The 15,053-nt window shown below is 39.7% G+C and overlaps 1 protein-coding gene across 5 annotated transcripts in view; it reads right to left on the minus strand.

Annotated features, from left to right (window-relative positions):
* Nucleotides 1–15,053, minus strand: part of abcc5 (ATP binding cassette subfamily C member 5) — a 140,009-nt gene that overhangs the window by 46,957 nt on the left and 77,999 nt on the right. For all 5 annotated transcript variants that reach the window (XM_043702368.2, XM_043702371.2, XM_043702370.2 and 2 more), the window contains 3 exons: nucleotides 11,450–11,546; nucleotides 7,585–7,769; nucleotides 3,825–3,971 (listed from right to left, as the gene is read on the minus strand). In XM_043702368.2, the coding sequence (XP_043558303.2) occupies nucleotides 3,825–3,971; nucleotides 7,585–7,769; nucleotides 11,450–11,546 (429 nt within the window). The remainder of the gene's footprint in view (nucleotides 1–3,824; nucleotides 3,972–7,584; nucleotides 7,770–11,449; nucleotides 11,547–15,053) is intronic.

Consider the following 15,053-nt stretch of genomic DNA (forward strand, 5'->3'; position numbering starts at 1 on the left):
AGTAATAATCGTCTGGTGCAGTGAAAAAGACTTACCATTAGATAACCCCTCAGTTTAAGAAACCATTTACACTCAGAGTCATAGAGATGTATAGCACAGAAACAGACTCTCTGGTCCAACTCGTCCATGCCGATCAGATATGCTAAACTAATCTAGTCTCATTTGCCAGCACTTGACCCATATCCCTCTAATCCCTTCCTATTTGTATACACATCCAGATGCCTTTTAAATGTTGTAATTGCACCAGACTCCACCACTTCCGCTGGCAGCTCATTCCATACACGCACCACCTTCTGCATGAAAAGGTTGCCCCTTCGGTCCCTTTTACATCTTTTCCCTATCACCCTAACATACGCCCTCTAGTTCTGGACTCACCCACCCCAGGGACCTTGTCTATTTACTCTATCCATGACCCTCATGATTTTGTAAACCTCTATAAAGTCACCCCTCAGCCTCCTATGCTCCAGGGAAAACAGCCCCAGCCTATTCAGCCTCTCCCTGTAGCATAAATCCTCCAACCCTGGCAACATCCTTGTCAATCTTTTTTGAACCCTTTCAAGTTTCACAAGATCCTTCCAATAGGAGGGAGACCAGAATTACACACATTATTCTAAACGTGGCCTAACCAATGTCCTGTATAGCCACAGCATTACTCCCAACTCTTAACCTCAATGCTCTATCCAATAAAGGAAAGCATACCAAATGCTTTCTTAATCATCCTATCCACCTGCGACTCCACTTTCAAGGAACTGTGAATCTGCACTCCAAGGTCTTTTTGTACAGCAACACTCCACAGGACCATACCATTAAGTGTATAAGTCCTGCTAAGATTTGCCTTTCTAAAATGCAGCACCTTACATTTACCTAACTCCATCTGCCACTACTCAGCCCATTTGCCCATCTGATCAAGATCCCATTCTACTCTGAGGTAACATTTATTGTCCACTACACCTCCAATTTTGGTGTCATCTGCAAACTTACAAAGAAAGTTACAAACTTACAAATTGACTCCCTTAGTAGGGCGCATGGTATTGGGGGCAAATTTTCTCAGGTTAAGCTTCAATCTGCAATTTGAGAGGGAGAGGGTACAATCGAAAGTGACAATATTTCTGTTGAATAAAGGGAACTATGGAACTATGAGGGAGGAGCTGGCCAAAGTTCAATGGTGCAATACCTTAGCAGGGATGACAGTGGAGGAACAATGGCGGATATTTCTGTGTATAATGCAGAAGTTGCAGGATCAGTTCATTCCAAAAAGGAAGAAAGATCCTAGGAGGAGGCATGGGTGGCCGTGGCTGACGAGGGAAGTTAAGAAACATATAAAGTTAAAAGAGAAAAAGTATAACGTAGCAAAGATAAGTGGGAAAACGGAGGACTGGGAAGCTTTTAAAAAACAACAGAGGATTACTAAGAAGGAAATACGCAGAGAAAAAATGAGGTACGAAGGTAAACTGGCCAATAATATAAAGGAGGATAGCAAAAGCTTTTTTAGGCATGTGAAAGGCAAAAAAATGGTTAAGATTAAAATTGGGCCCTTGAAGACAGAAACAGGGGAATATATTACGGGGAACAAAGAAATGGCAGAAGAATTGAATTGGTACTTCAGATCTGTGTTCACTGGGAAAGACACAAGCAATCTCTCTGAGGTAACAGTGAGTGAAGGACCTGAACTGAAGAGAATTTATATTTGCCAGGAATTGGTGTTGGAGAGACTGTTAGGTCTGAAGGTTGATAAGTCCCTGGGGTCTGATTGTCTACATCCCAGGGTACTGAAGGAGGTGGTTCAAGAAATCGTGGATGCATTGGTGATTATTTTCCAGAGTTCGATAGATTCGGGATCAGTTCCTGCGGATTGGAGGGTGGCTAATGTTGTACCACGTTTTAAGAAAGGTGGGACAGAGAAAGCAGGAAATTATAGACCAGTTAGTCTGACCTCAGTGGTGGGAAAGATGCTGGAGTCTATTATAAAGGATGAAATTACGACACATCTGGATAGTAGTAACAGGATAGGTCAGAGTCAGCATGGATTTATGAAGGGGAAATCATGCTTGACTAATCTTCTGGAATTTTTTGAGGATGTAACTCTGAAGATGGACGAGGGAGATCCAGTAGATGTAGTGTACCTGGACTTTCAGAAAGCTTTTGATAAAGTCCCACACAGGAGGTTAGTGAGTAAAATTAGGGCGCATGGTATTGGGGGCAAAGTACTAACTTGGATTGAAAGTTGGTTGGCTGATAGGAAACAAAGAGTAGTGATAAACGGCTTCATTTCGGAGTGGCAGGCAGTGACCAGTGGGGTACCGCAGGGATCAGTACTGGGACCGCAGCTTTTTACAATATATGTTAATGATATAGAAGATGGTATTAGTAATAACATTAGCAAATTTGCTGATGATACTCAGCTGGGTGGCAGGGTGAAATGTGATGAGCATGTTAGGAGATTACAGGGTGACCTGGACAAGTTAGGTGAGTGGTCAGATGCAGTTTAATGTGGATAAATGTATGGTTATCCACTTTGGTGGCAAGAACAGGAAGGCAGATTACTACCTAAGTGGAATAAATTTAGATAAAGGGACAGTACAGAGAGATCTGGGTGTTCTTGTACACCAGTCAATGAAGTTAAGCATGCAGGTACAGCAGGTAGTGAAGAAGGCTAACAGCATGCTGGCCTTCATAACAAGAGGGATTGAGTATAGAAGCAAAGAGGTTCTTCTGCAGCTGAACAGGGCCCTGGTGAGACCACACCTGGAATATTGTGTGCAGTTCTGCTCTCCAAATTTGAGGAAAGACATTCTGGCTATTGAGGGAGTGCAGTGTAGGTTCACGAGGTCAATTCCTGGAATGGCAGGATTACCTTACACTGAAAGACTGGAGCGACTGGGCTTGTACACCCTTGAGTTTAGGAGACTGAGAGGGGATATGGATTGAGACATATAAGATTATTAAAGGATTGGACACTCTGGAGGCAGGAAACATGTTTCCGCTGATGGATGAGTGCCGACCAGAGGACACAGCTTAAAAATACGGGGTAGACCATTTAGGACAGAGATGAGGAGAAACCTCTTCACCCAGAGAGTGGTGGCTGTGTGGAATGCTCTGCCCCAGAGGGCAGTGGAGGCCCAGTCTCTGGATTCATTTAAGAAAGAGTTGGATAGAGCTCTCAAGGATAGTGGAATCAAGGGTTATGGAGTTAAGGTAGGAACAGGATACTGATTAAGGATGATCAGCCATGATCATAATGAATGGTGGTGCAGGCTCGAAGGGCAGAATGGCCTACTCCTGCACCTATTGTCTATTGTCTAACTAACTCTACCTCCTATGTTCACATCCAAATCATTTATATAAACGGTGAATAGCAGTGCAACCAGCACCAACCCTTGTGGCACACCCTTGGTCACAGATCTCCAGTCTGGCAAGGAACCCTCCACCACCACCCTCTGTCTTCTACCTTCAAGCCAGTTCTATATCCAAATGGCTAGTTCTCCCTGTATTCCATGAGATCTAACTTTGCTAACCACTAATTTATGTCACCACTAATCAGAAAATTCACACAAAATTGGAATTCATTAAAGAATGGCAACCAATGTTCTTATTGGCTCCATTAGCATGGTGCTTAATTAAGATAGCACAAATGATTATGATAACAGTATCCAAAAAGAGCAACCTTCATCCAAAGACAATCTCACTGTTTGTTATACAGTACCTTTGGCTGTACCTTAAGTATTCAATCTTGAATGAAAAGACTCTTGAATGAAAGTTACCAATATTAAAAAATTACAGTGCGCTGTACATCTCCTTAAAGTTGTAACTTAGTACTACTGTACCTTAACAAATACAACACCACGGACTCCCTTTATAATTAGCATTACTGCCATTGACAGTGCGTAGATCCCTGCATAGTAATGCATATGTGGATTGTCCTTCATGTTGTGACTTACATATGTTTCATTCTCCAAAGTTGCAGATATATTCTGGAACGAAGTGCAAACAACCCATCAGAATTTTGAAAACCCATTAACAACAATAGAATAATTTCTTGTTACACTGAACTCTTCCATGATTTAGACAAAATGAATATATATCGAGTTGTATATACTATTTGATGATCATGTTGCTGCAATTTGAAATAATTTTATACAAATTGATCATGACTGGACAAGTTGAAAGTCATATAGTAGTATATTAATAGATTATTCTATATTATGTTAAATATTCTATACAATTTGTAGTTGTACAACTTTACGATGATTGAAAGAGAGAGAGAGAGAATAACTTCTTGTTCTAGGTTAGTATGGAACAGTCAATGCAAAGTAATGATGAAAATAGTCCTGTGGACATGTACGTATGCTTTCAAAAGGCATTTGATAAAGTACCACATAAGTTATTGTGAAAACAGAAGCATATTGTGAAAACAGAATTATGGATTTTTAATCAAGTAAGGAATGGAAGGTAGAGCGTGGTGGTGAACAGTTGTCTTTCTGAATGGAGAGAGATGTGCATCCTTGGGTTGTAAGGAAAAACATTTATTTTATTATGTTGTGGCACATCTCAATTGTCATCACATCCTGAGGAGGCACACTACCACTTTACCACAAGAGCCCTGCGCACTCTCTCTCCCCCAGGCCTGTAAAATAATTTTTAATCAACTTGTTCGGATTTGTTTTGAGACAGTTCCTCGGCAGATGGAAGTTGAACTCGGATGTTCTGGCTCACAGGTAGGGATGCTACCGCTACACTACAGTGTCTGTCCCCTCCAGTTTTACTTTTACCATTGCTTTCTTTCTTAATGAACTAAATGTGCGTAAAATTGTGAAGTTTCTGGATGATACAAAACTTGGCAACATAGTAAAGAGCCAGTAAGATAGTTGCAGATTTTAGGAGAACACTATGGAATTTAGGAGAACATTATGGAATTGACAGACCAAATTCAATGTGGATAAGTGAGAGGAGAAGTGCACTAGGAGGAAAAACAATGAGAAGGCAGTTTAATCTAAATGTTACTATTCTGGAAGCCAGATGAGTAGATGCAAGAACAGAGGTACCTGAGCAATGCATATGAGCAAATCTTTGAAGGTTGCAGAGCAAGTTCATAAGATAGTTGAGGAAGCATATGGAAAAATTAGCTTTGAAAAGAGTGGCGCGGAACACACAATGAAAATTTCCAAATCACTGCTAACGCTTTTGCAGGAGAATTATGTATAAGTCAGTAAACAGCACTTTAGTGAATGTGTCAAAATTCTGGAGTGGGAACAGAAAAGACTTATCAGGGTACAAGGATCTTTAGCTATGAAGTGAGGTTGGAGGTAATAGAACTGTTTTCCTTTCAGCTGAAATCAAGACGAGATCTAATAGAAGATTGAGCAAGGAAGAAAGATAGATTGTTTTAATAAAGCATTTTTTACAATTGCCAGCTATTTCAAAGCACTTTTAAGCAGTCACTATTGCAATATAAGGAAATGGCAATCAGGTGTGTTCAGCAAAATCCCACTAACAGCAATGTGATAATTATCAGATAATCAACATCACAAAAAAGCTAACAAACCATACATAACACCACTGCACCTATTCTACTCCCTTGGTTTTGCACTAGAGACCCTTGGTTATTGGACCAAGAACTGCTTCCTCTAATGAATGGGTCAGGAACCAAAAATCACACATTTGAAATAATGATCAAAAGAATGAGAGGATAATTTCTCAAAATCAGGAGAAATCAGGATAATTTCTCCACTCCTTCACAATCTTTGAGAGACCTGTTTATCTGGCATGCATGAAAGAATACTGGAAACTTTCAAACACTGGCACAATGAAACAGCATGCTTCAATAAAAAAAATTGATAATTCCCTGGGAAGTTTTATCAGAAACAAAGCTAATCAAATACTAGGTTCCACATCAACATCATTTAATTAAGTTGATGAGATAGAGTCCATAACAGGATCATACCATATTCAATGAACAGCATAGTACATCGCCCAAATGGTCTCTTACAAATCCAAGTTCCTAGATTTTCAAAACTCGTTGATAAATCTGGCTAGAAATGGCAACACTGAGTTAAATGCTTTCAACATTCAGAAGTATGAATGAATATACTTAAATGTTGAAATAGAATTCATGTGGTTGTTTATTAAAATTTCCATAACAATTTCTCATAGGAGATTAAAAGTCAGCAAATTTATTACCATCTTATGTTACAACTGAAGAAGGAAATAGTTTTTCTCTGTGTCTCAAGCAACATTTATTCTTCAACAAATCCTTAAAACAAATAACCTGGTAACTTAATTCACTATTGCTTTTAGGAGCTTGATGTCTCTAAAATTAGCTGCCACATTACCTTTTTTAAAAGGATGTACATTTGATTTGAACTTGCATACTCAGACTTCTGCATAATTTTCCAGGATGTGGAGATGCCAGTGTTCGACTGGCATGGTCAAAGTCAGAAGTCACACGATACCAGATGATAGGCTAACAGGTGATAGCTTTTGGAGCGCTGTTCCTTCGTCAGATGAAGAGACAAATGAGCAGAGGTCTGAAAGCTTGTGATTTCAAATAAACCTATTGGACTATAACCTGGTGTCATATGACTTCTGATGATTTATACAGCAATATTACCACTAAACCACCATCTCACATCATAAAAGCTACAAGCACTTCTGCAAATCTTTGACCAAATTTTGCTAACTTTTCAAAAATCTTTACATTCATTTTAATATTGAAGAAGTAAGTGGTGAAAGCCTTTCCCAATATGTTAGCAACAGACTAAAATTTCTTTTTCCCATTTTCAGTAATGAAGAATAGTACCAGGTGATAATGTTCTGCATGCTGAGGACCAGAGCATGGTGACCGTAAAGGAAGATTCTGGGAAGACAATAAGTGGAATTTTTCTCCTAACTTGGGACAAGCTATAATTTGCATATAGGAATTGAAGAGTTCATCACTGGAAGAAAAACGTAATTAAAAATGATCAGGCATGAATAAAATCTTAATACAAACTAAAGGGACTTCTATGCATTACCACTGGATGTCTCAAAGCGCATAAAGCTAATTGAGTACAGCAAACTTTGTTTTAACTGGCACCTAATGAACCGGCACTCTTAATAAACCAGAAAAATTGAGAAACCTGAAATGCCAGAAGTTTACTATATTATTGGAATTGTCGCAATGTTCAAGCAGTCAGCTGAGGGTGCTAGTGAGAAGGTTCTCTGCCGGTAAGTATTATTTAAAGCAAAGTTGGATTATTATTTAAGTAATTTTTATTACTTAGTGTGTGTTTCTACATTTATTATATGGACATCATGATTATCTGGAATATTTGATCAACTGGCACACTCCTGGTCCCATAGGTTCTGGTTAACAAAAGGTTAGCTGTACTTGTGAAATGTAGTCACTGTTGTATTGTAAGAAATATGATAGATACTTTGCACACAGCCATCTTCAACAAACAGCAACGTGGTAATGACTAGAATATCTGTTTTTGTGTTGTTGAGTTGAAGTTACTCAAGATGGATATCATCTCATCAATTTCAGTTTATCGCTTTTTATGTTATATATTTTCTTTAAGATATCAGTAAAGCAGTCCCACTTCTTACCCCACTGCCTGCATTGATCCAGTAACTAAGCCACCAGTTGTTAAAAGCAACACTCCCTACATTCAGGACGAAAAGAATCATCACAAGGAAAAATACAAGAGGGCCGCCTGCTGCCTGGATGTACACACCGTACACAGACCATGGTATAGAACCTTTCCCTTTATCCTCCGCTTGTATAAGCTGATCTAGAAAAAAATATAAAAGGAAAAATACAAGTTATCCACAATTGAACAGAGGACTAATAGATTCTTTGTTTATGCATGCTCAGCCGTGATCATATTGAATGGTGGTACAAGCTGAATGGCTGCACCTATTTTCCATGAATCTATAAAGTGGCTTTATAAAATACAGAAGACATACGTTCTTCGTGAAATTACTGCCAATCAAGGAGACAATAAATTTCAAAGATCAAAAAATGTTTTAAAATCTTTCAGAATCTTACACATCCATTATTGCAATCATATTTTAAACCATAGTTAATTCTAACAGATGAATTAGGAACAAAAGGATTAACATGACAGTACTTGAAACCAAAATGAAGCATTTCTAACAGTGATGTGTGAAGTTCATTTTTAATATCTATTGCAATAGATAATTAAATTTCTTCCATTTTGCTACGTTATACTTATTTATAGAGTCATAGAGATGTACACCATAGAAACAGACCCTTTGGTCCAACATGGCCATGCCAACTAGCTTTCCCAATCCAATCTGGGTCCATCTGCCAGCACCCAGCCCATATCCCTCCAAACCCTTCCTATTCAGATACCCAACCAGATGTCTTTTAAAAGTTGCAATTGTACTAGACTCCACCACTTCCTCTGGCAGCTCTTTCCATACAGGTACCACCCTCTGCGTGAAAACATTGCCCCTTAGGCCTCTTTTATATCTTTCCCCTCTCACCCTAAACCTATGCCCTCTAGTTCTGGACTCAACACCCCAGGAAAAAGACATTGTATATTTATCCTATCCATGCCCCTCATGATTTTATAAACCTCTATAAGGTCACCCCTCAGCCTCCGACGTTCCAGGAAAAACAGCCCCAGCGTATTCAATATCTCCCTATAGCTCAAATCCTCCAACCCTGGCAACATCCTTGTAAATCTTTTATGAACCCTTTCAAGTTTCACAACATGCTTCCGGTAGGAAGGAGACCAGAATTGCACGCAATATCCCAACAGTGGTCTAACCAATGTCCTGTACAGCCGCAACATGACCACCCAACTCCTGTACTCAATACCCTGACCAATAAAGGAAAGCATACCAAATGCCTTCTTCACTGTCCTATCTACCTGCGACTCCACTTTCAAGGAGCTATGAATCTGCACTCCAAGGTTTCTTTGCTCAGCAACATTCCCGAGGACCTTACCATTAAGTGTCTAAGTCCTGCTAAGATTTGCTTTCCCAAAATTTCTCAGGCTGTTTTAAGATTACATAATCTTAGCACTGTTGAATCTCCCAATATTCACGGTGCGAGCACCATCTTTACAGCTCATAGGATTGTACAATATGATAGATACTTAAGCCAGAAAGAGAAAGATTCGAAGCATAATGAAACATTTTGTCTTGTGAAATTTAATATTACAGCAACCGGTAACTCCCGCATTTGTGTATTATTGCTGTTTATGATTACTTATCAATTCAAAGGTTTAGAAAACCACTTTACCTTTATGTAACTTTGTACTGTATTCATGTTTCGTGAAATGTCCTCCCTACTGCCTTCCAAAGTCAAGGAAGATCACATAAATGCACAAGATAAAAACAATCATCTGCATCACAGACGTCTATGGAAGACAGCTTTGTATAAATGTCTTGTTTTTCAAGTGCTAAAACTTGTGTTCTCAACTGGCCTCATGCACAGTATTCTCAATAATAAAAAAAATTACAGCAGAATATCATCAGAAGTCAGTCAAGTGTGAATATTGCTAAGCTTCACAGAAGATTTATCTCCATTACTCCTTGTGAGCTTTCTTCCCAAACTCGACAAATTGTCTGTGTACCATGCCCCTATAGTACCTCAATCATTGGTCTCCCACACCATAAGATGAATTACTGGGCACTGTTGAATCTCTCAAGATTCACGGTGCGAGCACCACCTTTACAGCTGAGCTATGCACTCTGTCAAGTGCTGGCAGTGTGCAGCTGTCTTCCATAGCTCGTTTTTTTTTGCTTTGAACATGTCAAACGAACGGTATTCAACACTCCAATTTGCCAAAAGTGACTTCATTGGCCTGTTGGACTCGGGGTCGGGGGGTGTTGCTGCCCAAGGACCATGCCTTAATATGTTGGTGATTGATCAAGATCTGAAGGAGCAACTAGGAAGCTGGTAATTTTCAAACTTATCTCATTTCTATCTAGCAGGTGGGAGAATGAGAAGTGTTGTCACAATTATATAAGGTGTTAGCAAGTCCACATCTGGAAGTGTGGTGGTACAGTTCAGAGAGGAGGCTCTCTAATTTGATTCCAGGGATGAAAGGGGTGTCATTCAAAGAATGGCTGAATACCTTAGGCCTGTACTTGCTGGAGTTCAGAAGAATGAGGAGGGATCTAATTGAGGTGTATAAAATGCTAAACAGGATTAATAAGGTGGTCATTGAACAGATCATCCCCCTTGTGGGGCAGTCTTGAACAAGGGGTCATAGATATAGAGTGAGAAGAGATGGGTTCAAAACTGAGATAAGGAGAAACTACTTCTGTCAGTGGGTTGTAATATGTGTAACTTACTGCCCCAGCATGCTGTAGAGGCAGAATCAATCAACAGAATCAAGAAAGAAATAGACATGTTTCTGATGAAAAGTGAGATAAAGGGCTATGGGGAGCAGGTAGTAAAGTGGAGTTGAGACCAGGATAAGATCAGCCATGATTATGTTAAATGGCAGAGTGGGGCTTGAAGGTTTGAACTGCCTACAGCTGCTCCTAATTTCTGTTTCTATGTAAACTGCATAACACAAGGTGTGATGATGTAAAAATAAGATCATAGACCTCACTAGCAAGAATCTCATCTCAATGTTCAACGTTTAGTTGCAAAATGGGAATTTTAACTCTCAATGGCAGCAAGTTCCTCAGTGTTGATTTCACATGATACCCCCATCATGCCCAAATCATTCAGTCCTTGGGAAGATTCCACCCTATTAGTTCACAAATCTTTCCAATGACAACCGAGGTTAATTCTGCTGATTGCAAACATCTGGGAACAAGAAGTGTGTATTTTACTTAGCTTTCAAATATCACATGATGCAAAGCCCAATCTACTTGCCTAGGTGAAGTTAAAGACTCCCCTTCCACCACTATTTGAAGAACAACATTCTTCACATGTCCTGGACAACATAGCTCATGGAGAACATACTGATCTGACCAAATTGTGAGAGACTGCACAGCCACAGAATGTATTATGTTTATCTATCTAACTGTCACTGTATTCCAAACGTAATTCACTTTTGAAATCCTCAAGCTATTTTGTTATAAAGAACGATTTAAGTCCATGTTTTACCTGTTACATCTTCAGAGTGTGGGTATATACCTAGAATGAGAAGACCTACTGAAATGGCTTCAGATACTGCTTTTGAGAATTGGAAATATGTAGTTTGGTCAAGTCACTAACACTTTAAAGTTGTTTGTTTAGTTGAAGAATACACTTAAACATCATATCCTTAACATTGCTGTCTATTTTGCTCATGTAAGGCTCTGCTCAAGACTATTTCTGAACAAACTTTGGACCATCCCTGCTGAGTCTCTTGCCTTTGGTCAGCATCTTTTATTTTGAAATTACATTCTGTGAAGCATCTTGAGACATTTTTCTACATTCCAATGTTAATGGGATTAATGGGAAACCTAATGGCATGATAAGTTTCTATTATGAATTCACCTGCCGCCTTATTTGTGTTTCTTTCTTTCTTCACAGATCCAGTCTGGCTTTTTTCTTGAGATTTCTTTAAGGAATTGTTCAAGTTATTTTTGTTTACCTAAAATAAGCCAAAAACGTAACATTAGAGGGTAGAATGGAGATGAACCAATGCTCTCCTGAGATCATATATAACAATTTTACCACCAGATAGTTAAGTAATGCTCCTTTAATCACACTTCAAAGTTTACACAGCAAGTTGGTCCATAATCCTCATGCTAACTTTAAAACAAAGAATAGATTACTTGTTGTAGATGCAATTCTTGTATTCTTTTTAAACAAAATAAGTTAAACAGCATGGGATTCCATGCATTTGCTTTGTTTACCAAATTTCAGATTGACCTCACCTAACAGAAGGCATCTGCTGCTTATCAAAATTTAGACTAAAAGAAGCCATACATGATAGCCAGACACATGTCCAATGATAATTAAAATGGTTTGGCAATCTCAAGAACGAGAGACAAGAAGCCCTTGAGAATGTGCTAAACAAGATTCAAAGATAAATCTGATATGTTTAAAAAAAAGTATCATCCTCAGCAATGTCAAATTAATCATATAACTATACCTACTAGTCACATAAATCTCTTCCACAATTACTAGAGGATGTGTAAATATTATCTGACATGGAAGTTGTGGCTTTAAACTAGAGTTTTTTTGGAAAAAATGTAGATGGTTAACTATTACATATGCAACACTTTTGACGAGTTGAAAACCATGCTGATTATTGGGAAGTGGTGGCACGGTGGCTCAGTGGTTAGCACTGCTGCCTCACAGCACCAGGGACTCGGGTTTGATTCCACCCAGAGCGACTGTCTGTGCGGACTTGGCACATTCTCTCCATGTCTGCATGGGTTTCCACCGGGTGCTCCAGTTTTCTCCCACATTCCAAAGATATGCAAGTTAGGCAGAATGGCCACACTAAATTGCCCATAATGTTCAGGGATGTGTTGGCTAGGTGAGTTAGCCATGGGAAATATGGGTAGGGAGATGGATCTGGGTGGGATGCTGTTCGGTGTGGACCTGCTGGGCTAGATGGCCTGTTTCCACACTGCAGAGATTCTATGATTCTACTAATAACTAGTGTCTCAGCAATTGCTAGCTATGGTTCTGATTTCACCAAAAAAAACCTCACTGTCTCAGGCTATTTCTGACAGTTTAATAGAGAAAAGGAAATTGTGAAAGGCTCACTCAAATTCTCCCCTTCCACACCAATCCATTTCCAAAAATATCACAACGTAAGTGAAAATGAAGAATTTTGGGACCAAAGTCATAACTCTTACTTGGAGGATTACGTTTGAATAGGTGATACTTTGCTTGAGAAAATATTCTGTCAATATTGATTGAACTTTGTTACAAAAAGCAAACTTTCCTTATTTTAAATTCCAGTGAGAGCTCCATTTCCTGATGAGCCATCAATTCTTGCACATGTGCACAACAGCAGCAATGCAGACTGCACAAACTTCTCAGTTTTGTTCCTTTTAAACGGCCAGTTCCTGCAACTGTAAAGGGAACAACCTGCCTTTGCTATGGAAACAGGGACAAAAAGGGACCACAGGAACAGAAAGGGCATAAAGTGAGAGCCCATGGCATGCAGTCAGGTGCAGAGGAATAGGGAAAAAGGTTCCATAAGTAAACTGATGCTGCTGTACCAAGTTCTGGATAATTAAGTCTCGCAGAAGTCCTGGGAGCAAGAAAGTGCAGTTAAGAGCTGGAGTAACAGCTGAGAACAGCAATGGAAGATGCCCAGAGAACTGGGGGCTAAGAGGCTCTTGGAACTATCACTCCACTGATGGTTCAGTGCAGCTGAGACTCTGGGAACTATCACTCCACTGACAGTTCGGTGCAGCAGTAACAGTATTTGCCTGGTGTAGCTGAGAAAGATTAGATCTCAAAAAAGTTTTGTGAAACTAGCTGTCTATATTGTATTCATGAGTTGTAGAAATGCAGCCTCAAAAATCCAGCATGGAAAGGAGACTGACTACCAAGACATAAGCAGTCATTGAGCCAGTCCATGACAAGAGGCTTTTAAGAGATTTTGAAGACTAGCTTTTCAAAACATAAGAGTTAAAAGTCTTTTGTAGAGAGTTGGTAAACCACAGGGTGACTAAGGCCGGGTTGGGGGAGTTTGCTGAGAAATCCATGACCGCTGTCTTGATTGCATCTCCAATTTGATCTGATGTGTAGGGTTTTCAATCACAGTTTTGTCAGTTACTCATATTTACCTCATGCTAATTCTGAATGTTATAATGTAAGCTATTAAAATTGTGGAATCTTATGGCTTTACTCCTACTAAGTACCTGGATCGAAACAAAAATTGTCCTCTAAACAAAACAAGCTATTCGTATGGATCTAGCTCACTATACAATCATTAGGAATCATAATAAATTAATTCAATTTATTCAAGTTAAGATGTGGTCAAGACTGTGGGCTGAAGGTGGATTGAAGTCACAATCTTTTCCACAGCTTCATTTTCAACTTCAGTAGCATGATTTCCTGATAAAATGAAAATAACTTGAAACTGCCCTCAAAGTTATGTGAATATGAAACATACAGCCATGATTTTTAAACATTCAATTCAGAATTTAAAACTGGGAGTTGAGGATGAGCCATTATTTGTGATTAGTTCTCCTGTTCTCATTCTTGGCATTAAACAGGTGGGAGGGGCTGCAGTTGAAGAAAGATTAGAGTGGTGCTGGAAAAGCACAGCAGGTCAGGCAGCATCTCTCCACCCCGGAGGTTCCCTGCCTTCATTCCTGATGAACTGCTTTTGCCCGCAACGTCGATTTTCCTGTTCCTCGGATGCTGCCTGACCTGCTGTGCTTTTCCAGCTGCACTCTAATCTAGACTCTGATCTCCAGCATCTGCAGTCCTCACTTTTGCAGTTGAAGAAAGTCAATCTCCCTGTTTAGTGAAGATGAGGCTCAGCATACATAACGTATGAAGAAATTATCAGGGACTGCGTCTCCCTTTGCAGTTTCATATCTCTTAGGCCAGCTTACATAAAAGGCTAAACAGTTAATTTTGAAACTGGCACACTTCCATTATTTTGTTTAGTGATGATTTACATGGGCAGCACGGTGGCTCAGTGGTTAGCACTGTTGCCTCACAGCACCAGGGACCCAGGTTTGATTTCTGCCTTGGGTAACTGACTGTGTGGAGTTTGTACATTCTCTGTGTGGGTTTCCTCCGGAAGTTCCGGTTTCCTCCCACAGTCCAAAAGTGTGCAGATTAGGTGAATTGGTCATGTTAAATTGCCCATTGTCAGCGATGAATATGAGGAATTGGTGGGTTACTCTTCGGGGGGTCAGTATGGACTTGCTGGGCCGAAGGGTCTGTTTCCATACTGTAGGGAATCTAATCTAATTCTAACCTTTAGTCCACCCATGGGCATCTTACTGTTTAGCTCAAGCTGTTGTAGAAATTGAGAAACTGATACAATGTTTGGTATGGTGCTGCTTTAGGCCTGCCGCAATAAACTCTTAGTCGGGAGGGTGTTGGAATCTGTTTGGCAAGTATTGGGGTCAGGCGTGTGGTTATCTGTATTTCCTCCAGGGTTTGGTTGGGATTG

The sequence above is a fragment of the Chiloscyllium plagiosum genome, unplaced genomic scaffold (genome assembly GCF_037043375.1).
Source record: "Chiloscyllium plagiosum isolate Xiang-an unplaced genomic scaffold, Cpla_swu_hap1 HiC_scaffold_13, whole genome shotgun sequence".
NCBI classification, from domain to species: domain Eukaryota; kingdom Metazoa; phylum Chordata; class Chondrichthyes; order Orectolobiformes; family Hemiscylliidae; genus Chiloscyllium; species Chiloscyllium plagiosum.